Source organism: Pocillopora damicornis, chromosome 1, assembly GCF_964200805.1.
Source record: "Pocillopora damicornis chromosome 1, jaPocDami1.2, whole genome shotgun sequence".
NCBI classification, from domain to species: Eukaryota; Metazoa; Cnidaria; class Anthozoa; order Scleractinia; family Pocilloporidae; genus Pocillopora; species Pocillopora damicornis.
The window spans coordinates 26392462-26418806 of NC_142670.1; the positions used below are offsets into that span (position 1 = coordinate 26392462).

Here is a 26345-nt window from a genome sequence, read left to right on the forward strand (position 1 = left end):
TTTCCAGGTGAGAAGCGTCTTACATTCTAGTCACGCGGTGCACAATTTTACACTTTGGTTATTTTGCAGGAGCAGTTTGGCAACATGTCTGGCATCTTGTTTCTTGGTACCTTCACTGTGCTGTGCTCTCTGATGTGTGTTGTGAAATGTAAAGAAGATGGGTAGATTTTTTTATTAATATCAGGGAAAATTTTTAAAACTGCAAATTTATAATGCGTTTGAAGCAGGAATAAACGAGAGTAATTCACTTCCAATGCTCTATTGTTACTATCACCAAAATTCCCAAGTTTTCAAAATGTTCTACCTTCTAATAGGAGAGTAAAATGTTTATAAAGCTATTATGAGGATATGTAAATCTCCTAAAAGACAGGTGGGATTTTAGGCAGGCAGTTGGGATAAAAGGATCATGAGGTTTAAGCTATAATTTCGGTACAAATTCATGTTGCACTCTTTTTAATTTTGTTAGTATGCTTTGACGCTGAAGAAAAAACTCCCTAGGTGCCGCTCACAAAATTTCATAGTATGACTATGAATTTAGAATTTAGTCAGCTAAAGTGAAGCTTAATCATCCATTGTTCTCTCAGCATATTTACACAACGAAATAATTAAATAAATATAAAATTTCAAAAACCGCCCCCGGACTTCTAATTAGTCCTTTAACTGTTGTTTTGAAAATGATTTTCGATTAGGATCAGAAGCAAATATGTAAATGTCGACACGATCTTTTTATCGCGTGAACTTCCGTCGAATACACTTAAATCTAAATATAGAAATAGCTCCTTCTGAAAAAAATTTAAACGTTTTATGGCTTCAAATTTGTGGGTAAAGAATAAGTTTCGATTAAACAACGAAATAACTTTCAGTTATTTAGAGACTGGAATTCTGTATTCTGCACTGACATAATGAACTTGGAAAAACACTGGGCCTTTTATGAAAGTTGCCCACTAAATTTTTCTCCAATCTACATCCTAGATCCTAAATTGCTCGTCTCGATACTAAATTTTCGTGTCTTGAAATGCCAATTCTTCAACAAAATTTGCATCTTTCCAATTTGACAGGTACAGAATTGAAAATTCACCTATCAATTATTTTCAAAACAAATACACTTATGCTTAAATTAAAATCAACCCCAAAACTTTGTTGACTTCTGCGAAGTAGTTGAAAACACGAGCTTAAATGATCCCATAACTCATCACTGAGATACAAAAGGCAAAAGTCTCCGAAAATAAAAACTAAAACAAAACAAAACATAACAAAAACAAAATTATAAATTTCACCCCGCAAACATATAAATAAACTCTTTCAATAGGATAAGTGTCGATATTTATTTAAATAGAAGACAAAACAGGAAGCTTTAAACCTCTCCTGGGAAACCATACAGGTTACACCTGCAGCCACTTCAAAAACAATATACTTCAATGTGGTACATACAACACAATCTAAGAACAGCAAACCTCGTGAGAATTTCGCAATTCTAAAGAAGTGCCCTAGAAAGCTCGAATATCTTATATTCGAGATCCTCCTTATTAAAAAAGAACAGACAAGAAAGTAACCTCACAGAACATACTCGATATCGTAGTATTCAGTCATGGCTTGTAGTTTTCATTGATCTCAAGTTCTGTTTACAAAATGACGGTAAATTAGATGCATCGTTTTTCTTGATGCTTTTTTTCTTCATTTATATTCTAACTTTTCTTGCAACATTAACATTAATACCAATATACACCCACAGCTTGCTTACTGATAGACACTGACATAAATGACTAAATATATGAAAATCATATATGTGAACTGCGGTGAAATTGATAAATATGCAAGCGACCTTCGAAATATTGAACACTACTTAAGCAGTAGTGAAATTAAGGCCCGAAAAAAGTCAGAATATCTCAATAAGGTGTCTGACGTCTATCATAACAATTACTTAATGCAATGCCTAAAGTTAATTTACGTAGATGGAAATAGATCTCTAATTCATGAACGTTAATTGTCTCCGTGGCACATCACACTGAGTCTTCAGGAGCTCCAGGCGAGAAGCGTCTTGCATGCAAGTAACGCGGTGCACAATCTTACATTTTGGTAATTTGGCGGGAGTAGTTTTGCAACATGTCTCGCATCGTGTCTCTCGGTACCTTCATTATGCTGTGCTCTCTGATGTGTGCTATGAACTGCAAAGAAGGTGGGTAGATTTTTTAATCAGTATAAGGAGAAAGTTTTTAAAACTGTTATTTTATTATGTGTTGGAAGCGGGAATGAACAAAAAAATTCATTGCGAGTGTTCTATTGTGACCATTACAAAAATTGCAAGGTTTTTCAAAATGTTCTACTTTCTTACAGGAGAGTATAATGTTTATAGAGCTATTATGAGGAGACGTTAATCTTCAAAGACAGGTGGGATCTACCTCACGCAAGTTTTTTTAAGCAGGCGGTTGGGATGAAAGGATCATGAAGTTTAGGCTATAAATTCGGCGCAAATTCGTGTTGCACTCTCTTTAATTTGTTGGTATGCTTTGACGCTGAAGAAAAAACTCCGTACGTGCCGTTATTTTCATGAGTATGACTATGAATTTAGTCAGCTAAAGTGAAGCTTAATCATCCATTTTTCTCTCAGCATATTTACAAAACGAAATATATAAGTAGAATTTTCAAAAACCTCCCCCGAACATCTAATTAGTCCTTTAACTGTCGCTTTAAAAATGATTATCGATTAACATCAGAATCAAATATGTAGAATCGTAAAAACGGTCGAAATGTCGACACAACCTTTTTATCGAGTGAACTTCCGTCGAATACACCTCAATCTAAATTTGGAGATAGCTCCTTCTGAAAGAAATTTAATTGTTTTATGGCTTCAAATTCACGGGTAAGGAATTAGCTTCGATAAAACAACTTAATATCCTTTAGTTATCTTATGAATGGAATTCAAAAGGAACACAATCATCTCGAAAGAAATAGCCGAATTTAGTTTTGTCTCATCTTTTTATCATCATTGTCTGTATTCTACACTGACATAATGAACTTGGAAAAACACCGGGACTTTCATGAAAGCTGCCCACTAAAATTTTCTCCAATTTACAACCTAGATCCTAAATTGTTCGTCTCGATACTAACTTTTCGTGTTTTGAAATGCCAATTTTTCAACAAAATTTGCATCTTTCCTCTTTGACAGGTACAGAACTGAAATATCACCTATCAATTATTTACAAAATAAATACACTTATGCCTTAATTGAAATCAGCCCCATGTCAAAACTTGGGCGACTTCTGCGAAGTAGTTGAAAACACGAGCTCAAATTATCCCATAACTCATCAGATACAATAGGCGACGCTTTAAGGACAAACGTGAAAATTATAAAATGAAACGAAACTTTTTCAAGGCAACGTCTGTCGCAATCCTACTTGTTTAAGTCTCTGAAAATAAAAACAAAAACAAAAAAAGAAAACAGAACACAACAAAACTATAAATTTCTCCCCCTAAACATATCAATAAACTCTTTCGATGTGATAAGTTTCGATATTTATTTGAAAAGAAGACAAAACAGAAAGCTCTAAGCCTCTCCTGGGAAACCATACAGGTTACACCTGCAGCCACTTCCAAGACAACACACTGCATAGTGGTACGTACAACACAATCTAAGAACAGCGAACCTAGTGAGAATTTCGCAATTCTAAAGAAGTGCCCTAGAAAGCTCGACTATCTTATATTCCAGATCCTCCTTATGAAAAGAAAAGAGCAGACATTAACCTTACAGAACATTATTCAATATCGTAGTATTCAGTCATGGCTTGTAGTTTTGATTGATTCTAGGTTAACTTTACCAATTCAATGTCAAATTGCAGGGGGAATCATGTTATAACTTGTTACAATGTACATCGAAAAAACATCGCAGAAGGTCAAGACAGACGAAATTTTAAAAGCGTGCGCGAACTATTTGTATTTTGCCCTCGTGTTACAACTATGCACCTGCGTTATAACGTTGCGGTCGTGTTACATAAGAATGTACTCGTTTTCAGCCAATCAGAAGCACGTATTTTTTTCATGTACATTATTAATAAAGTTATTTATTTGTAACACTTACTCAGACTCCATTCGTGTGAAATTGTTTGTATGAATACAAAGCTCACTTTTAAGCTTTGTTCTCATTGAAGAAATCAATTATGTACCTTAGCATTTCTATACATATTTACACATAGTACATCAATTATGCCAATCTCTTTCAATTTTGACAATGATAACAGGATATAATCGAAACCTCATGTTACGGTTTTTTCGTTGATTTAAATTCGTACACTTTTTGTATGACATTGACTGCAGTTTCCTTTACCAATTTCTCTACCTCCATCCCTTCCCTATTATTTACCTTTACTACTAGATCCAGTGTCTGTCAAATAGAGCATTCCCTTGTAACCAGTGGTATTATGTTCTTCCTATCGGAAAATATCATTCTTTTCTATAGACCAATGTCGTCAATTGGAGTTCAGTGCTGCCCTTGCATTTAGAGGAAAACGGCTGCTTAACCACAAGATAAAAGAAGTTGACAACGTTGCAAAGGACTTCTGTGGAGCATTGTGTTTTATGGAACCCAACTGTGTGAGCTATAATATATTAGTATCCAATGATTCTCCCTCGATCACCAAATGCGAGATGAATAACGCTACACATTTTGAACATCCGAGTGATCTGGTGTCATTTCCAAACAGCATCTATCGTGGATCCAAGGTGTGTTTATAGCTGCAATGATTAGGATAACAGAGGTCTTCTTTTGGACAACCCTTATGTCTTTGTTACAATTCAACTTTTTACTGGTTTATTCACATCTTTTTAATTTTGACTGTAAATATATAAAAACCATATATGTGAACTACGGTTAAAGAAAAAAAATTTGAAAGCGATCTTCGCTTTAATGAACACTACTTAAACTGTAGTGAAAATAAGGCCTGAAAAAAATTCAGGCTTGTACGGAATTTGAACCCATGACCTTTGCGATATCGGTGCAGCGCTCCATCCACTGAGGTAACAAGCCATGTGGGAGCTGGTCCGCAGTTCATAGATATGATTTTCATAAATTTACAGTTATTTATTCTTCCCTTCACGGGTTAATTTGGAACCAACATAATGACCAGCACCCAGTTGGCATACACGACAGTTAAGTTAAGTGCTTTCAATTATCATTGTTTGCAATTAACGCGATTGGTTCTGAGACGTAGCTTACAAAATAACGCTTATCGTTATCTGACCGAAGTTTCGATATTTGCCGAAAGTCAAAGATACAATTATAAGCATGAGTCAATTGGAACCTTGATTGAATTTGATTGCCCTTTGAATATGGAGAGTATGGTCTTAGTAAACGCAGTTTGAGCGCCGGATGAAAAAAAAACACAAGTTTTGGGCTGCTGTAATTTAATTGCTAATCTACGAATTTATTTCAATTATTTGCCTTTCCTTCATTAGCTTTTAATCATTTGTGACCGATTTATTCACAAAGTACATGTACATTTAATTTATTTTATTGTAAAAAAAGCATGCAATATTAAAGTTTCCTGGAAGTATTGCCAACACTCGATGATCATTTTAAACCGCTCTAGTTGTTTCATTTATCCACCCTCAGAATGGCTATGTCAATGTACCTCCTTACCCTTCCCTCCCCGCCTTGTAATTGCGTAGATAAGCCTTGACTTGTCCTTTTTTACTTCTTTGTAAAGAACGCTTGTATAAAGAAGCCATGCCCGAGTAATGCGATCTGCCAGGCCGGTTTTTCCAGTGAGGGGTATAGATGTGTCTGCTTACCGGGTTACACAGGTGAAGATTGCACAGAAGGTGAGGCAGATATACGTGTTCAATGTCTAAGTATTAGTAGTCACTTAACGATTAGGAAAGTCGGTAACCATTGTTTTAAATAAATTATTTAGTACTCTCCTCATGCACTTTTTCTATTTTTTCATTGATGATGAAGAAAGAGCAGCGGTGAACTATGAGAGAAAACTAGGGAAGGAAGTATTGGGGGAAGTAGGGGGGGGGGGGTAGGTCGAAAGGCGTTTATTCGGAGGAGGATATCCTTATTGCCGCTTCTAGCAATGGAGAACGCGATGAACCCTCTCTGCAATGCAACCCTGCCAGTAGCTCGATGCGTTTACCGTTCCAGACGGTGCGACTTCTTTCAAAGAGTGACTTTATTGCTTAGAGGAAGTTAAAGTAAGTGATTTCAAGATTTTGTTCTGTATGAGGCGGCTAAGAAAGGTACAAATTTTTATAGGGCACGTGCTGCACAGTTGCTTTGCTTATTAGATCTTTTGTTTCGCTACGTTTTCTTTACTGTCGTCGTCAAGGTTTCCTTTAAGTCCCTAATAAATAAAAGATACGCAGACCCTGACTCATTTTGTACTGTGCTTCATTAGAAGTCTGTGGTCTCGAAATCTCTGTAATTAAATTTCTACATGTTCCTTTCTTTAAGACGTTGATGAATGTGGTCTGGGAGAAAACAAATGTGATTCAAATGCTGAATGTATAAATACCCGTGGATCCTACGACTGCAAATGTAAAGAAGGATTCACAGGAGATGGCATAACGTGCAAAGGTAAGTGTTGACTGATGATCACCAAATAAGAAAAACATTATCCATCAGCTATTCTACATGCAGGCCCCGCCTCATTCCTGCCGTAACACAAGAAGGTCTATAAGCCCTATTCCTCAACTTTTAACTGCTTGTGCATGTGGCATTTATTTTATGGTTTAAATGAAGGTTAGAAATGAAGGGGAGATGTTTAGAAGCCCATGTAATCTTTTGATGTCACCCATTCCTCCAGACCTCTTAAGAATGTCCTCGTGTTACTTTCAGATATTGACGAGTGTAAATTGGTTGATAATAACTGCACCATGGGTGGTGCCGATTGCACAAACACTGTAGGGTCATTCAACTGCACCTGTCAGACTCGATATTTCTGGAATGGCATAAAATGCGAAGGTTTGTGTACTCTAGTATTATTTAGCCCCATGTGAACGCCGTTTCAAGGAGTCTTTCGCACTATTTTTCTGTCTGTTTCTTCATCTTTCTCTCTCTTTCTCTTGGTCCGATGCTTTCTCTGTCATAATACCTATTATTAGACTGTTTGTCTTTTTGTTTGTCTGTCTGATTATCATTCATTTTGTTCGTCTATTTATTTTTCCATCTGCTTGTAATTCTTTCTTAACATTAAAACGTAGAAATCGGATTTCAGTCTCATTTTCATTGTGTGATAAGAGCAGTAACGAAAATAATTGAGGAGGACATGTTTTCCGACAGAGAGATTAATTTTTTTGAATGTGAGCCTTGATTTGATCAGCGATATTAGTTGATCCTGAGCTACTTCTGGCGGCAATACTAACAAAAACTACCAAACATGAGAGGCACTCAAATACCTAATTCGTTATTGAAAGGTGATCATGTTAGCTTATTTAAGCCTTTTTGAGGTGAACCCTTAGCTTTGAATTCAAATTCCTAGTTCCTCTAAACGTCCTCTCTTTAGTTCGAAACTGTCATCGCCCAAATAAAAAAAATATTATACTTGTGCGTCATTTGGAAAGAGAAACGAAAATCATAGGGAAGAAATTTGTAGGTGGTAGGTAAGGAAATGTAATTGCAAAGTTGGTAGAAAATTACCTGTTTTTTTTCTATTAAAGGTGCATGGTATACTTGTAAAGCATTAAGAATCTTTAACTGCAATTAATTATTGAAAGTTCTAACTTTGATAAACACCATTATGATTAATATTCCCTCTTTGAATTATATATGATTCTCTAGCCGATGGTTGTTACAACTACACAAGTCTGACAGAGTCTAAGAGAAAATATGACTACAAAACAACCCTTAATGATAATTTTTGTGACATCAATCTCATTGAGGGATGGTATCGTTTTGTGGGAGGTGCTGGAACAAAAATGCCAACAACGCGTGTGCCAGCATACAGATGTGGTACAACATGGTCAGGTTGGTTGGATGGTGTTCATCCTACAGTGGAAGATGGTGAAGTTCTCAGGGATGTCTGCCATAGCGATCGTTTCACCGGTTGCAAACATAGAGTAAAAATTTCAGTTAAAAATTGTGAATCCTACTTTATCTACAGACTGTTTAAAACACGAGGTTGTCCTATGCGCTACTGTGGGACTGATTAAACCAGGGGCTAAATAGTTCAAAAAAACTTTAAGTTGAGGATCTATGACTTCCTTTGTAAACACATCTGTTATTTCATATTTGTGTAAATTTTAACTGGTCTCGTTAGCGTGCAGTGATTCAGAATGAATGTTTATGATTTTTTCTTATTTACCGCCCTTGAAGTTGAGATTGACTTAAAGTCATTGTATTTTTAATCATTTCATTGCATGTTATTTTCTCGTTTGCAAGTCTCTCCCGGAGTCACAATTTTCATCGAAGTTTCGCCTAGACTGCTCTTCAATGCGCATGGTCATCGATCTGGTCATATGTAGGCATTGTAAATTTACTTTTCCTAATTTGTGTTGAAAAGACACAATGGACATTATCGCATATAATCGATCGCGAAAGAAGACGCGAAGACCTCGACATTTTACTTTACTTTCCAAAAACAGAGACGAAAAAGTGTTGCAACGAGATTGCCTAGGTGACTAATTGGTGTTAGCCAGCAGTTGAGCAGAAAAGATTGTAATTGTTCTTGGTGTAAGAGCGCATAATCTCAGCATAATAATATCTTTACAACAATTATTTACTGATGGTACGTCTTACTGTTGAGATAATTCTGTGCTGTTTAAAAAGTTACAGAAAGTAATTTTTTTCTTTTTTTTCTTTGAACAGTCGTTCCAGCTCGTTCCATTCTGTATTTTCGAGCTTGTATCAGACCCTCACTGTTTACACATACAGCGGCAAAAACACTGCGGACGAACCTCTGTAATACAAAAACCTTATTGACAAAGCAAAGTGTCCGTAAAAGAAATATGTCCGTTTCATTAAGTTCAATACGGTGTAACTCTCAAGATTGAAGTGTCTATAGAAACATGAACAGGCACACGAGTGCTTCTTTCCTCTGAGTATCAAAAGACCCTGATTGTCTGAGATTCAGGGTTCGTTGTCCTTATTAGAGAGGGTCTCTATCAGGAAGGTTCCTTATTACAGAGAGAATATTTCAGAATTTTGATCTGGATATAAAAAATTGTCCGCCGTACTTACTGGCTAGGTGCCGGTATTGCAGAGGTGTCCGTAAGGAAAGGTTCAACTGTACCATAAGCGCTTTTGTATTCAACAAAAATTAAACTTTTTCTCGATATTTTTATAACATCAAAAATCATAGGTCCCATGAGTTAGGTAAGTCAGGTTTCAATGCGTAGGTTACTACATCTGTTATCCTGATCCCTCGCCATAAGTTTAACGTTTCAACCAAGTTTTCAGAGGATTACCGAAGTGACTGAAAAAATCGTGGTGGACAAAGCTAAACTTAAATTCTGTCTATGTAGACGAGGAGAGAAAAAAGCGAAAGATTCGTTGTCATAGATAGATTCGTCACATAGTACGATAAGATAGCACATCTATTGTGTATATCAGTTTTCTGTAAACTGTTGGAGTAGTTTGACGCACGGTAATTTCAGCTTGAGCTTGAAACTAATATGAAAAAATATGTTGTCTATAAAGTGGAAGGCTTAAATGTATAAGAGCAAAATTAAGGTAGTTTTTTTCTTTTATACATTTATCAGGTAATTCAATGACATATAGAATACTGATTAACTTTACGCTTTCTAAGTACCCTAAATCTAGCAGTAACCGAAATCGTTTTTACATTCGAGCTTGTTTACACAAGTGTACTATGTTTGAAGAACATTGAATCATTCTTAAACCTTTCACATCATTGGATCGGTATGGATACTGTCTATAGATATTGATCTCTACACATTGACAGTAGTACTTAGATGGAGAATTTGTTCAACAATTCAGAGCTTCTCTTATGACCTTAATGAGTGATCATTTACTTTATTGTCATGACCTCAACGTTTGATTCAGGGTGTTACTGTACGTAGGAATAATGAATATGTCAATTGCTCTTAGGGATTAAAAGGTTAGGAGAAACTGATACAGAGTAGAATCAAATGTGGTAGTTGACTCATTGCAGCAGCAGTGCTGCAAAAGGTTGCAAGCCATCGCAACTTCTTAAAAAATAATGGTAAATAAAATTTCTTTATTATAAACTAACTTAACTCAATACTGTCACTGCTTGAAAACTGAGGTCAATTGAAAAGCCACCATAACAAAACTTCTAACATTAATACCAATATACGCCCGGAGCTTGTTCACTGACTGGCATAAATGACTGTAAATATATGAAAATCATATATGTGAACTGTGGAGAAAAAAATATGGAAGCGATCTACTTTGGGCCTGTACAGGACTTGAATCCATGACCTCTGCAATACCGATGCAGTGCTCTACCAACTGAGCTAATAAGCCAACTGGGAGCTGGTTATCATGTTGGTTCCAAATAGACTCGTGAGTTGATGAATAAATGGCTGTAAATATAAGAAATCATATATGTGAACTGCGGAGAAAGAAATGAATATGGATGAGATCAAATCCCGTACAGGCCTGAAATTTTAGAAATTTTGGAACCTCGTTTGGTTTAATCCGATAAACGTTTTTATTGTATTCTGTGGTAAGGATTTATGGTTCCTTAATTCAAATCCCATTTTGACTTGGTCTAAAATAAGATTGTGATATTTTTTTATATCAAAACGTATTGAAATCAGTTTTTGACAATTTATTATGTCAAAATATTTACTGTATTGAAAAAGCGAATTTTATCAACGCTGCTGCGCTAGTCTCGGCCATTTCTTCTCTAATTAAAGGCTTTCCAAGGCGCGAGTGCATTCATTTCTCCCGCTTCAGTGCTGATGAATAATTAACGATGTCCAGACATTCTGCGCGATTCTGTGCTGTTTAAAAAGTTACAAGAAGTAAATTTTCCCTTCGAATAATACTGCGATATTCTCTCTTTCCATTTCTTTAATTTCGGGTTGGTGTTAGACCCTAACTATTCACACTTACAGCGGCAAAAACATTGCAGTCGAACCTCTGTATTACAAAACAACTTGAGGACGAAGCAAAATGTCAGTATAAAAATTTGTCCGTTTCATTATCATGTTCAGTAAGATGTAACTCTTAAGATTGAAGTGTCTATAGAAACATAAACAGGCATATTCGTGCTTCTTTTCTCTAAGTATCAAGAGACCATAATTGTCTGAGATTCAGCGTACGTTGTCCTTATTAGAGAGGGTCCATATCAGGAAGTAAGGAGAAATAAGATGTCAATCACTCATAGGGATTAAAAGGTTAAGAGAAACTGATATAGAGTAGAATAAATAATAGTAATTGAACTGAGTGAAAGGCAATTCGGGCTAAAATCATACGCGTAATTTCAAAATTGAACGAATGCGCAGCGCGAGTTCGATTTGCAATCACAAGTATGATTTCAGACCAAATTGCACGACAAGAGGTTCAATTACCACTTTATTATATCCATTCGAAATCGCCTAAATACAGGACTTGGTCAGTTCAAATATTATATTTATGCAGTACTGAACCGGTTTGAAATTAAATTCATCCATAAGAGTTTTGGAAACAAAAGTTGCAAAATTCGCCACATGACATTCTTTGTCCTTCATTTTCCTGGAATTTGATTGGTTACTTTAAACAAGCCTGAAAATCTGATTCATTGTCATATTTTTGGTATAGCCTCCTCGTTTGCTGGGAAAAAGTTGTGATTTAAAGCAAAAAAGAGCGCGATTCGTGAATAAATCGCGCTAATTAGAGCCAATCAGATTACAGGGACCACCAGTGATTTCAAAATGGGTATAATAAAATGCGGTAAATGACTCATCGTAGCAACAGTGCTGCAAACGTTTGCGAGCCATCTCAAGTTCTGTTTAGAAAATGGCCGTAAATTAAATGTACCATTTTTCTCGGTGCTTTTTTGCTTCATTAATAATATACATCATGAAAAATTACTCACTTCTGATTGGTTAAGACAAATGCAGTTTTCAGGTTCAGTGTAAAAAGAGTAAAAAACCAGACATTCTGATTGGCCAATAATCAAAGATACTCAGATAGCCAATCAAATGCGAGCCTTGGATGTCGCAACATTTAAACACGCTGAAAATTTGCGAGCGAAACAATGGCCGGAGTTTTAAGTAGGTTTTCTTTCGCCACGGAAACAACAATTTTGTAGCTTAAAACAGCTCTAACAACGAAAACACTGTAAAAAGCACCCCTTTTTGGTTGTCGGCTTGGAAAAAGTGGGGAATAGAGAAAGGAATTGCCGAGGAAATCGAAAATTACGAGCCGACCCAGCTTAACACTTTGTTCGAGCGATTTAAACCTCGCAAACGACGATTTCATTTCATGGAAAGTGATTCGGACACAGACTGAACCATTCCTTGAAATGTTTAGCTGAACTTTGAACTTTTTTGCGCCTTAAAGATGTTGAAACATCTTTGTATTTTATTGTTTAGATCGTGCGCGGTTGTTTTGACCGAACGCACAATGTTATTTGCAGGGTTTGAATAAATTATTTTTGCACTTGATACGCGCGCTTTGCTTCTGCATAATTATGAGAAACTATTTCGTATTTTTTCATGTATATTATCAATACGTAATCACATGATTTTTCTCGTGCAATTTGAAATAAATAAGCACTTGTATTTTTCAAAAAAAATTTATTCGTGCTTATTTATTCCCAGTTGCCCTCGAAATCATTTGATTACCTATACTTATATATAAACTCGCGACTTGCGACACCGGCACTACTTGAATAATGAGGATCAATTGAAAAGCCACCATAATAAAACTTCTAACATTAATACCAATGTACACCCACAGCTCGCTTACTGATATACACTGACATAAATGACTAAATACATAAAAATAATATATGTGAACTGCGGTGAAAGAGATAAGCATGGAAGCGACCTTCGCAATATTTAACACTACTTAAGCAGTAGTGAAATGAAGGCCTGAAAAAAAGTCAGAATATCTCCATAGGGTGTCTGATGTCTACCATAAAAATTATTTAATGCAATGTCTAGAGGTAATTTACGCAGATGGAAATAGATCTCTAATTCATCAACGTCAATTGTCTCCACGGTACATCACACAGAGTCTTCAGCAGTTGCACGCGACAAGCGTCTTACATTCAAGTAAGGCAGTGCACGATTTTACATTTTGGTAATTTTGCAGGAGCAGTTTGGCAAGATGCCTCGCATCTTGTCTCTTGGTATCTTCACTGTGCTGTGCTCTCTGATGTGTGCTGGGAAATGCAAAGAAGGTGGGTAGATTTTTTATTTATATCAGGGAAAGTCTTTAAAACTGTTAATTTGTAATGCGTTTGAAGCGGGAATATAAGAAAGTAAATCGTTTCAAATGCTCTATTGTGACTATTACAAAAATTCCCATCCTAATTCCCATTCCCAGTCCTATAGGAGAGTAAAAATGTTTATAAAGCTATTATGAGGAGATGTAAATCCTCAAAGACAGATGGAATCTACCTCACGCAAGCTGTTTTAAGCAGGCGGTTGGGGTGAAAGGATCATGAAGTTTAGGCTATAAATTCGGCACAAATTCATGTTGCACTCTCTTTACTTTGTTAGTATGCTTTGACGCTGAAGAAAAAACTCCCTACGTGCCGCTATTATTATGAGTATGACTATAAAATTTATTGAGCTAAAGTGAAGCTTAATCATCCATATTTCTCTCAGCATATTTACACAACGAAATAAATAAGTAGAAAATTTCAAAAACCTCCCCCGAAAGTCTTATTAATCGTTTAACTGTCGTTTTGAAAATAATTATCGATTGGCATCGGAAGCAAATATGTGGAATTGTAAAAACAGTCGAAATGTCGACACAACCTTTTTATCGCGTGAACTTATAGCTCCTTCTGAGAAAAATTTAAACGTTTTATGGCTTCAAATTAACAGGTAAGGAATTAGTTTCGATTAAACAACAAAATATCCTTCAGTTATCTAGAGACTGGAATTCTAAAGGAAAACGATTATCTCGAAAGAAATAACCCAATTTAGTTTTGTCTCATCTTTTTATCATCATTATCTGTATTCTACACTCACATAATGAACTTGGAAAAACACTGGGTCTTTCATAAAAATTGCCCACTAAATTTTTCTCCAATCTACATCCTAGATCTTAGATCCTAAATTGTTCGTCTCGATACTAACTTTTCGTGTTTTAAAATTCCAATTCTATAACAAAATTTGCATCTTTCCTCTTTGACAGGTAAAGAACTGAAATTTCACCTATCAATTATTTACAAAAAAAAATACACTTATGCCTTAATTGAAATCAGCCCCATGTCAAAAGTTTGGCGACTTCTGCGAAGTAGTTGAAAACCCGAGCTAAAATTATCCCATAACTCATCAGATACAAAAGGGGGCACTTTAAGGACACACATGATAATTATAAAATGGAACAAATCTTTTTTAATGCAATGTCTGTCGCAATCCTGCTTGTTTAAGTCTATGAAAATAAAAAACAAAAACAAAAGAAAACAGAACACAACAAAACTATAAATTTCTCCCTCTAAACATGTCAGTAAACTCTTTCGAGTGCAATTAAGTGTAAATAAGCACGAATATATATTTTTCAAAGACAACAAAATTACACGAGCCCGTAAGGCAAGTGCAGTTTGTAGTCTGAAAAATTTACAAGTACTTATTACACCAAATTGCAGGGGAAATCGTGTTATTACTTGTTATAATGTACACGAAAAAAACATTGCAGAAGATCAAGACAGGCGAGATTTTAAAAGCGTACGCGAACTATTTGTTTCTATAGACCAATGTCGTCAACTGGAGTTCAGTGCTGCCCTTGCATTTAGAGGAAAACGGCTGCTTAACCACAAGATAAAAGAAGTTGACAACGTCGCAAAGGATTTCTGTGGAGCATTGTGTTTTATGGAACCCAACTGTGTGAGCTATAATATATTAGTATCCAATGATTCTCCCGGCCCTCGATCACCAAATGCAAGATGAATAACGCTACACATTTTTCAAACATTTTGAAAACCCGAGTGATCTGGTGTCATTTCCAAACAGCACCTATCGTGGATCCAAGGTATGTTTATAGCTGCAACGATTAGGATAATAGAGGTCTTCTTTTGGCCTATTCGTATGTCTTTGTCACAATTCAACTTTTTACTGGTTTATTCACATCTTTTTAATTTTGACTGTAAATATATAAAAACCATATATGTGAACTGCGGTTAAAGAAAAAAATTTGAAAGCCATCTTCGGATTAATGAACACTACTTAAACTGTGGTGAAAATAAAGGCTGAAAAAATTCAGGCTTGTACGGGATTTGAACCCATGACCTTTGCGATATCAGTGCAGCGCTCTATCCACTGAGCTAACAAGCCATGTGGGGGCTGGTCCGCAGTTCGTAGATATGATTTTCATAAATTTACAGTTATTTATTCTTCCCTTCACGGGTTTGGAACCAACATAATGACCAGCACCCAGTTGGCATACACGACAGTTAGGTTAAGTGCTTTCAATTATCATTGTTTGCAATTAACGCGATTGGTTTTGAGACGTAGCTTACAAAATAACGCTTATCGTTATCTCTCCGAAGTTTCGATATTTACCGAACGTCAAAGATGCAATTATAAGCATGAGTCAAATGCAACCTTGATTGAATTCGATTGCCCTTTGAATATGGAGAGTATGGTATTAGTAAACGCAGTTTGAGCACCGGAAGGAAAAAACACAAGTCTTGAGCTGCTGTAATTTTAATTGCTAATCTACGAATTTATTTCAATTATTTGCCTTTCCTTCATTAGCTTTTAATCACTTGTGACCGATTTATTCACAAAGCAAGTACATGTGCATTTAATTTATTTGATTGTAAAACAAGCATGCAATATTAAAGTTTTCTGGAAGTATTGCCAACACTTTATGGTCATTTTAAACCGCTCTCGTTGTTTCATTTATCCGCCCTCAGAATGACTATGTCAATGTATTCCTTACCCTTCCCTTCCCGCCTTGTAATTGCGTAGATAAGCCTTGACTTGTCCTTTTTTGCTTCTTTGTAAAGAACGCTTGCATAAAGAAGCCATGCCCGAGTAATGCGATCTGCCAGGCCGGTTTGCACAAAAGGTGAGGCAGATCTACGTGTTCAATATCTAAGTATTAGTAGTCACTTAACGATCAGGAAAGTCGGTGACCATTGTTTTAAATAAATTATTTAGTATTCTCCTCATGCACTTTTTCTATTTTTCATTGATGATGAAGAAAGAGCAGCGGTGAACTATGAGAGAAAACTAGGGAAGGAAGTATTGGGGGAAGTAGGAAGGGGTGGGGGATAGGTCGAAAGGCGTTTATCCGGAGGAGGATATCCTTATTGCCACTTCTAGCAATGGAGAACGCGATGAACCCTCTCTGCAATGCAACCCTGCCAGTAGCTCGATGCGTTTACCGTTCCTGACGGTGCGACTTCTTTCAAAGAGTGACTTTATTGGTTAGAGGAAGTTAAAGTAAGTGATTTCAAGATTTTGTTCTGTATGAGGTGGCTAAGAAAGGTACAAATTTTTATAACGCACGTGCTGCACAGTTGCTTTGCTTATTAGATCTTTTGTTTCGCTACGTTTTCTTTACTGTCGTCGTCAAGGTTTTCTTTAAGTCCCTAATAAATAAAAGATACGCAGACCCTGACTCATTTTGTACTGTGCTTCATTAGAAGTCTGTGGTCTCGAAATCTCTGTAATTAAATTTCTACATGTTCCTTTCGAATTCTTTAAGACGTTGATGAATGTGGTCTGGGAGAAAACAAATGTGATTCAAATGCTGAATGTATAAATACCCGTGGATCCTACGACTGCAAATGTAAAGAAGGATTCACAGGAGATGGCATAACGTGCAAAGGTAAGTGTTGACTGATGATCACCAAATAAGAAAAACATTATCCATCAGCTATTCTACATGCAGGCCCCGCCTCATTCCTGCCGTAACACAAGAAGGTCTATAAGCCCTATTCCTCAACTTTTAACTGCTTGTGCATGTGGCATTTATTTTATGGTTTAAATGAAGGTTAGAAATGAAGGGGAGATGTTTAGAAGCCCATGTAATCTTTTGATGTCACCCATTCCTCCAGACCTCTTAAGAATGTCCTCGTGTTACTTTCAGATATTGACGAGTGTAAATTGGTTGATAATAACTGCACCATGGGTGGTGCCGATTGCACAAACACTGTAGGGTCATTCAACTGCACCTGTCAGACTCGATATTTCTGGAATGGCATAAAATGCGAAGGTCTGTTTACTCTAGTATTATTTAGCCCCATGTGAACGCCGTTTCAAGGAGTCTTTCTCACTATTTTTCTGTCTGTTTCTTCATCTTTCTCTCTCTTTCTCTTGGTCCGATGCTTTCTCTGTCATAATACCTATTATTAGACTGTTTGTCTTTTTGTTTGTCTGTCTGATTATCATTCATTTTGTTCGTCTGTTTATTTTTCCATCTGCTTGTAATTATTTCTTAACATTAAAACGTAGAAATCGGATTTCAGTCTCGTTTTCATTGTGTGATAAGAGCAGTAACGAAAATAATTGAGGAGGACATGTTTTCCGACAGAGAGATTAATTTTTTTGAATGTGAGCCTTGATTTGATCAGCGATATTAGTTGATCCTGAGCTACTTCTGGCGACAATACTAACAAAAACTACCAAACATGAGAGGCACTCAAATGCCTAATTTGTTATTGAAAGGTGATCATGTTAGCTTATTTAAGCCTTTTTGAGGTGAACCCTTAGCTTTGAATTCAAATTCCTAGTTCCTCTAAACGTCCTCTCTTTAGTTCGAAACTGTCATCGCCCAAATAAAAAAAATATTATACTTGTGCGTCATTTGGAAAGAGAAACGAAAATCATAGGGAAGAAATTTGTAGGTGGTAGGTAAGGAAATGTAATTGCAAAGTTGGTAGAAATTTACCTGTTTTTTTCTATTAAAGGTGCATGGTATACTTGTAAAGCATTAAGAATCTTTAACTGCAATTAATTATTGAAAGTTCTAACTTTGATAAACACGATTATCATTGATATTTCCTCTTTGAATTATATATGATTCTCTAGCCGATGCTTGTTACAACTACACAAGTCTGACAGAGTCTAAGAGAAAATATGACTACATAACAACCCTTAATGATAATTTTTGTGACATCAATCTCATTGAGGGATGGTATCGTTTTGTGGGAGGTGCTGGAACAAAAATGCCAACAACGCGTGTGCCAGCATACAGATGTGGTACAACATGGTCAGGTTGGTTGGATGGTGTTCATCCTACAGTGGAAGATGGTGAAGTTCTCAGGGATGTCTGCCATAGCGATCGTTCCACCGGTTGCAAACATAGAGTAAAAATTTCAGTTAAAAATTGTGAATCCTACTTTATCTACAGACTGTTTAAAACACGAGGTTGTCCTATGCGCTACTGTGGGACTGATTAAACCAGGGGCTAAATAGTTCAAAAAAACTTTAAGTTGAGGATCTATGACTTCCTTTGTAAACACATCTGTTATTTCATATTTGTGTAAATTTTAACTGGTCTCGTTAGCGTGCAGTGATTCAGAATGAATGTTTATGATTTTTTCTTATTTACCGCCCTTGAAGTTGAGATTGACTTAAAGTCATTGTATTTTTAATCATTTCATTGCATGTTATTTTCTCGTTTGCAAGTCTCTCCCGGAGTCACAATTTTCATCGAAGTTTCGCCTAGACTGCTCTTCAATGCGCATGGTCATCGATCTGGTCATATGTAGGCATTGTAAATTTACTTTTCCTAATTTGTGTTGAAAAGACACAATGGACATTATCGCATATAATCGATCGCGAAAGAAGACGCGAAGACCTCGACATTTTACTTTACTTTCCAAAAACAGAGACGAAAAAGTGTTGCAACGAGATTGCCTAGGTGACTAATTGGTGTTAGCCAGCAGTTGAGCAGAAAAGATTGTAATTGTTCTTGGTGTAAGAGCGCATAATCTCAGCATAATAATATCTTTACAACAATTATTTACTGATGGTACGTCTTACTGTTGAGATAATTCTGTGCTGTTTAAAAAGTTACAGAAAGTAATTTTTTTCTTTTTTTTCTTTGAACAGTCGTTCCAGCTCGTTCCATTCTGTATTTTCGAGCTTGTATCAGACCCTCACTGTTTACACATACAGCGGCAAAAACACTGCGGACGAACCTCTGTAATACAAAAACCTTATTGACAAAGCAAAGTGTCCGTAAAAGAAATATGTCCGTTTCATTAAGTTCAATACGGTGTAACTCTCAAGATTGAAGTGTCTATAGAAACATGAACAGGCACACGAGTGCTTCTTTCCTCTGAGTATCAAAAGACCCTGATTGTCTGAGATTCAGGGTTCGTTGTCCTTATTAGAGAGGGTCTCTATCAGGAAGGTTCCTTATTACAGAGAGAATATTTCAGAATTTTGATCTGGATATAAAAAAAATTGTCCGCCGTACTTACTGGCGAGGTGCCGGTATTGCAGAGGTGTCCGTAAGGAAAGGTTCAACTGTACCATAAGCGCTTTTGTATTTAACAAAAATTAAACTTTTTCTCGATATTTTTATAACATCAAAAATCATAGGTCCCATGAGTTAGTTAAGTCAGTTTTCAATGCGTAGGTTACTACATCTGTTATCCTGATCCCTCGCCATAAGTTTAACGTTTCAACCAAGTTTTCAGAGGATTACCGAAGTGACTGAAAAAATCGTGGTGGACAAAGCTAAACTTAAATTCTGTCTATGTAGACGAGGAGAGAAAAAAGCGAAAGATTCGTTGTCATAGATAGATTCGTCACATAGTACGATAATATAGCACATCTATTGTGTATATCAGTTTTCTGTAAACTGTTGGAGTAGTTTGACGCACGGTAATTTCAGCTTGAGCTTGAGACTAATATGAAAAAATATGTTGTCTATAAAGTGGAAGGCTTAAATGTATAAGAGCCGTCCCAACTTTTTAAAAAAATAATGGTAAATAAAATGTATCGCTTTTCTTGTTGCTTCTTTTCTTTATGATAAACTAACTTAACTAAACACTGTTACTGCTTGAAAACTGAGGTCAATTGAAAAGCCACCATAACAAAACTTCTAACATTAATACCAATATACGCCCGGAGCTTGTTCACTGACTGGCATAAATGACTGTAAATATATGAAAATCATATATGTGAACTGCGGAGAAAAAAATATGGAAGCGATCTACTTTGGGCCTGTACAGGACTTGAATCCATGACCTCTGCAATACCGATGCAGTGCTCTACCAACTGAGCTAATAAGCCAACTGGGGGCTGGTTATCATTTTAGTTCTAAATAAACTCGTGAATTGATGAACAAATGACTGTAAATATATGAAAATCATATATGTGAACTGCGGAACAAGAAATGAATATGGATGAGATCAAATCCCGTACAGGCCTGAAATTTTAGATGGAACCTCGTTTGGTTTAATCCGATAAACGTTTTTATTGTATTCCGTGGTAAGGATTTATGGTTCCTTAATTCAAATCCGATTTTGACTTGGTCTAAAATAAGTTTTTGATAATTTTTTATGTCAAAACGTATTGAAATCAGTTTTTGACAATTTATTATGTCAAAATATTTACTGTTTTATCAACGCTGCTGTGCTAGTTTCGGCCCTTTCTTCTCTATTTATGGGCTTTTTAAGGCGCGAGTGCATTCAAATCTCCCGCTTCAGTGCTGATGAATAATTAGTGATGTCCAGACATTCTGCGCGATTCTGTACTGTTTAAAAAGTTACAAGAAGAAAATTTTCCCTTCGAATAATACTGCGATAGTTTCTCGTTCCATTTCTTTAATTTCGAGCTGGTGTTAGACCCTTACTATTCACACTTACAGCAGCAAAAACACTGCAGTCGAACCTCTGTAATACAAAACAACTTGACGAAGCAAAATGTCCGTATAAGAGATTTATCCGTTTCATCATTAAGTTCAGAACGATATAACTCCTAAGTTCGAAGTGTCTATAGAAACATGAACAGGCACACTCGTGCTTCTTTTCTCTGAGTATCAAGAGACCATGATCGTCTGAGATTCAGCGTGCGTTGTCCCTATTAGGGAGGGTCTATATCAGGAAGGTTCCCTATTATAAGAAGATGATATCAGAATTTGATCTGGATCTAAAAAATTGTCTGCTATACTTACAAGCGAGGTGTTGGTATTTCAGAGGTGTCCGTAAGGAAAGGTTCAACTGTATCATAAGTGCTTTTGTATTTAACAAAAATTCAAAAACTTTAGGTCCCCACGTGTTAGGTAAGTCAGTCTTCAATTTGTAGATTATTTCATTTGTTATTCTGATCCCTCGCCATAAGTTCAACGTTTCGACCAATTTTTCAGAGGATTGCTAAAATGACTGAAAAAAATCGTGGTGGAAAAACCTAAACTTAAATTCTGTCAGACGAGGAAAGAAAAAAGCTGAAGATTCGTTGAGATTTACATTGCACGATAAAGTAGCACCTCAATTGTGTATATCAGTTTTCCGTAAACGGTTGGAGTAGCTTGATGCATAATTTTAAGACGAACGGTAATTTCAGCAAATACTTGAGCTTGACGAACTCATTTCGACTGAAAATAAATTACAATGATTCGCTTTTAGCTATTTAAAGAAAAATACAAGAATTTAGTCGATCCATGACTCAAATTGTTTATACAGGCTCTTATTTCATCGAAAGTGATTCGGACACAGACTGAATAATTCCTCGAACTGTTTATCCGGACTTTGAACTTTTTTTGCGCCTCGCAGATGTGAAAACACCATTGTATTATGCTGTTTAGATCATGCGCAGTTGTTTTGACCGAACGCACAATGTCATTTGCAAGGTTTGAATAAATTATTTTTGCACTTGATGCGCGCGCTTTGCTTCTGCATAATTGTGATAGGCTATCTCGTAGATTTTCATGTATATTATTAATATGTCATCACATGATTTTTCTAGTACAATTTGGAATAAGTAAGCACTTGTAAATTTTTTCAAAGACCACAAACTTGGCTTGTTGGCTTGTTAGCTCAATTGGTAGAGCGCTGCACCGGTATCGCAGAGGTCATGGGTTCAAGTCCCGTACGGGCCTGAAAATTTTTTTCAGGTCCTACTTTCAACTACTAGTTTCAGTAGTGTTCTTAGCTGCGAGGATCTTCTAATTTCATCTTTCCACCGCAGTGCAAATATGTGAATTTTCATATATCTAAATCTTCAACCACAAACTTTGTTAGTCATATTATTTATTCCAAATTGCACTCGAAATCATTTGATTACCTATACTTATATACGAACTTTGACACTGACACTACTTGAATAACGAGGATCAATTGAAAAGCCACCATAATAAAACTTCTAACATTAATACCAATATACACTCACAGCTTGCTTACTGATATACACTAGCATAAATGTCTAAACACATGAAAATCATATATGTGAACTGCGATGAAAGAGATAAGTATGGAAGAAGTGATCTTCGCAGTGATGAACACTACTTAAGCAGTAGTGAAATGAGGCCTGAAAAAAAGTCAGAATATCTCCATAAGGTGTCTGACGTCTACCATAAAAATTACTTAATGCAATGTCTAAAGGTAATTTACGCAGAGGGAAATAGATCTCTAATTCATTAACGTCAGTTGTCTCCGTGGTACATCACAGAGAGTCTTCTGTAGTTCCAGGCAAGAAGCATCTCACTTGCTAGTAACGCAGTGCACTATTTTACATTTTGGTAATTTTGCAGGAGCAGTTTGGCAACATGTCTCGCATCTTGTCTCTTGGTACTTTCACTGTGCTGTGCTCTCTGATGTGTTTTGTGAAAGGCGAAGAAGGTGGGTAAATTTTTTTGGTAATATAGGGGAAAGTTTTTAAAGCTGTTAATTAATAAAGCGTTTGAAGCGAATTTAAGCAAAAGTATTTCATTGTGAATGTTTCATTGTCACTATTACAAAATTTCCAAGTTGTCAAAATTTTCTATCTTCCTATAAGAGAGTAAACACGTTTATAAAGCTATTATGAGGAGATGTGAATCCTCAAAGACAGGTGGGATCTACCTCACACAAGCTGTTTTAAGCAGGCGGCTGGGATGAAAGGATCGTGAAGTTTAGGCTATAACTTCGGCACAAATTCATTTTGCACTCTCTTTAATTTGTTGGTATGCTTTGACGCTGAAGAAAAAACTCCGTACGTGCCGTTACTGTTATGAGTATGACTATGAATTTAGTGAGCTTAAGTGAAGCTTAATCATCCATTTTTCTCTCAGTATATTTACAAAACGAAATGAATAAGTAGAAATTTCAAAAACCTCCCCCGAAAGTCTAATTAGTCTTTTAACTGTCGTTTTAAAAATGATTATCGATTAGCATCAGAAGCAAATATGAAATATCGTAAAAACGTCGCCGTCGAATACACCTAAATCTAAATTTGGAGATAGCTCCTTCTGAAAGACATTTAAACGTTTTATGGTTTCAAATCTACGGGTAAGGAATTAGTTTCGATAAATAAAAAAAATGTAATGTCCTTTAGTTATCTGAAGACTGGAATTCTAAAGGAACACAATCATTTCGAAAGAAATAGCCGAATTTAGTTTTGTTTCATCTTTTTATCACAGTTACCTGTATTCGATACTGACATAATGAACTTGGAAAAACACCGGGACTTTCGTGAAAGCTGCCCACTAAATTTTTCCTTCAATCTACATCCTAGATCCTAAATTGTTCGTCTTGATACTAACTTTTCGTGTTTTGAAATATCAATTCTTCAACAAAATTTGCATCTTTCCCCTTTGACAGGTACAAAACTGAAATATCACCTATCAATTATTTACAAAAAAAAATACACTTATGCCCTAATTGAGATCAGCCCCATGTCAAAACTTGGATGACTTCTGTGAAGTAGTTGAAAACACGACCTCAAATTATCCTATAAGTCATCATATACAAAAAACGACGCTTTAAGGACAAACGTGAAAATTATAAAATGAAACGAATCTTTTTCAAGGCAACGTCTGTCGCAATCCTGCTTGTTTAAGTCTCTGAAAATAAAAACATAAAAGAAAAAGAAAACATAAAACAATAAAACTATAATTTTCTCCCCCTGAACATATCAATAAAATCTTTCAATGTGATAAGTTTCGATACTTATTTGAAAAGAAGACAAAACAGAAAGCTTCAAGCCTCTCTTGGGAAACCATAAAGGTTACACCTGCAGCACTTCCAAAACAACACACTGCATAGTGGTACATACAACGCAATCTAAGAACAGCGAGCCTAGTCAGAATTTCGCAATTCTAAAGAAGTGCCCTAGAAAGCTCGACTATCTTATATTCAAGATCTTCCTTATAGAAAAGAAAAGACCAGACATTAACCTTAGCTTACAGATCATTACTCAATATCGTAGTATTCAGTCAAGGCTTGTAGTTTTGATTGATTCTAGGTTAACTTTACCAATTCATGTAAGACCATAAAGTCTTGGGAGGGCCATCCACCCTCGTTAAGTTTAGGAAACGACATGATTTCGAGTGCAATTTGGTGTAAATAAGCAGGAGTATATATTTTTCGAAGACAACAAAATTACACTAGCCCGTAGGGCAAGTGCAATTTGCACTCTGAAAAATTTATAAGTGCTTACTACACCAGATTGCAGGGGAAATCATGTCATTACTTGTTATGATGTACATAAAAAAAACATTGCAGAAGGTCAAGACAGACGAAATTTTAAAAACGTGCGCGAACTATTTGTATTTTGCCCTCGTGTTACAACTATGCACCTGCGTTATGACTTTGCATTCGCGTTACATGAGAATGCACTCGTTTTCAGCCAATCAGAAGCGCGTAATTTTTTCATGTACATTATCAATAAAGTTATTTATTTATAATACTTACCCAGAAAGCAATCTTCGCTTTAATGAACACTACTTAAACTGTAGTGAAAATAAGACTTGAAAAAAATTCAGGCTTGTACGGGATTTGAACCCATGACCTTTGCGATATCGATGCAGCGTTCCATCCACTGTGAGAGCTGGTCTGCAGTTCATAGATATGATTTTCATAAATTTACGGTTATTTATTCTTCCCTTCACGAGTTTATTTGGAACCAACATAATGACCAGCACCCAGTTGGCATACACGACAGTTATGTTAAGTGCTTTCAATTATCATTGTTTGCAATTAACGCGATTGGTTCTGAGACGTAGCTTACAAAATAACGCCTATCGTTATCTCACCGAAGTTTCGATATTTACCGAACGTCAAAGATACAATTATAAGCACGAGTAAATTGTAATCTTGATTTTATTCGATTTCCCTTTGAATATGGAGAGTATGGTATTAGTAAACGTAGTTTGAGCGCCGGATGAAAAAAAACGCAAGTCTTGAGCTGCTGTAATTTTAATTGCTAATCTACGAATTTATTTCAATTATTTGCCTTTCCTTCATTAGCTTTTAATCACTTGTGACCGATTTATTCACGAAGCAAGTACATGTATATTTAATTTATTTTATTGTAATAAAAGCATGCAATATTAAAGTTTCCTGGAAGTATTGCCAACACTTGATGGTCATTTTAAACCGCTCTCGTTGTTTCATTTATCCGCCCTAAGAATGGCTATGTAAATGTACCTCTTTACCCTTCCCTCCCCGCCTTGTAATTGCGCAGATAAGCCTTGACTTGTCCTTTTTTGCTTCTTTGTAAAGAACGTTTGCATAAAGAAGCCATGCCCGAGTAATACGATCTGCCAGGCTGGTTTTTCCAGTGAGGGGTATAGATGTGTCTGCGTACCGGGTTACACAGGTGAAGATTGCACAGAAGGTGAGGCAGATATATGTGTTCAATATCTAAGTATTAGCAGTCACTAAACGATTAGGAAAGTCGGTGACCGTTGTTTTAAATAAATTCTTTAGTACTCTCCTCATGCACTTTTTTTTATTTTTTCAGAACAGTTGCTTTGCTCATTAGATCTTTTGTTTCGCTACGTTTTCTTTACTGTTGTCGTCAAGGTTTTCTCTAAGTTATTAATAAATTAAAGACATGCAGATCCTAACCCATTGTGTTCTGTGCTTTATTATAATAAAGTTCGGATATAACGTGCGCTGTCATTGGTTGGAAGAGCGTGCTCTATGAAAGTATAGAGCATAGAACTGAGCTAAAGCTGTCACGCCATCTGCCAAATTGTACTATATTCGACCTTTTCCGGGACTTCTTTTTAGCGTTTTTTCAGATAATTGAAAGTGGAATTTCGGAACAAGCGGGCCGGCAAGTAGCAACAGAAGAACCAAAGAAAGGTTTGTAAACAT

General features: G+C 36.1%; 2 protein-coding genes and 1 long non-coding RNA gene across 3 annotated transcripts; all 3 read left to right on the forward strand.

Moving 5' to 3' along the window:
• Positions 1-1965: 1965 nt before the first annotated feature.
• LOC149052993 (uromodulin-like) lies at positions 1966-9146 on the forward strand. Its single transcript, XM_089213027.1, has 6 exons — positions 1966-2176; positions 4454-4716; positions 5700-5814; positions 6449-6571; positions 6833-6958; positions 7775-9146. The coding sequence occupies exons 1-6, from the start codon at positions 2104-2106 to the stop codon at positions 8143-8145; spliced, it is 1071 nt and encodes a 356-aa protein (XP_089069153.1). The 5' UTR covers positions 1966-2103; the 3' UTR covers positions 8146-9146.
• Positions 9147-13179: 4033 nt separating this feature from the next.
• Positions 13180-16276, forward strand: LOC149052994 (uncharacterized). The gene is made up of 3 exons (XR_016188618.1): positions 13180-13310; positions 14834-15112; positions 16092-16276. It is a non-coding gene; the product is annotated as an uncharacterized LOC149052994 (long non-coding RNA).
• Positions 16277-16420: 144 nt separating this feature from the next.
• On the forward strand, positions 16421-19994 carry LOC149052995 (pancreatic secretory granule membrane major glycoprotein GP2-like). Its single transcript, XM_089213022.1, has 3 exons — positions 16421-16918; positions 17180-17305; positions 18121-19994. The coding sequence occupies exons 2-3, from the start codon at positions 17218-17220 to the stop codon at positions 18489-18491; spliced, it is 459 nt and encodes a 152-aa protein (XP_089069148.1). The 5' UTR covers positions 16421-16918; positions 17180-17217; the 3' UTR covers positions 18492-19994.
• The last annotated feature ends 6351 nt before the right edge of the window (positions 19995-26345 follow it).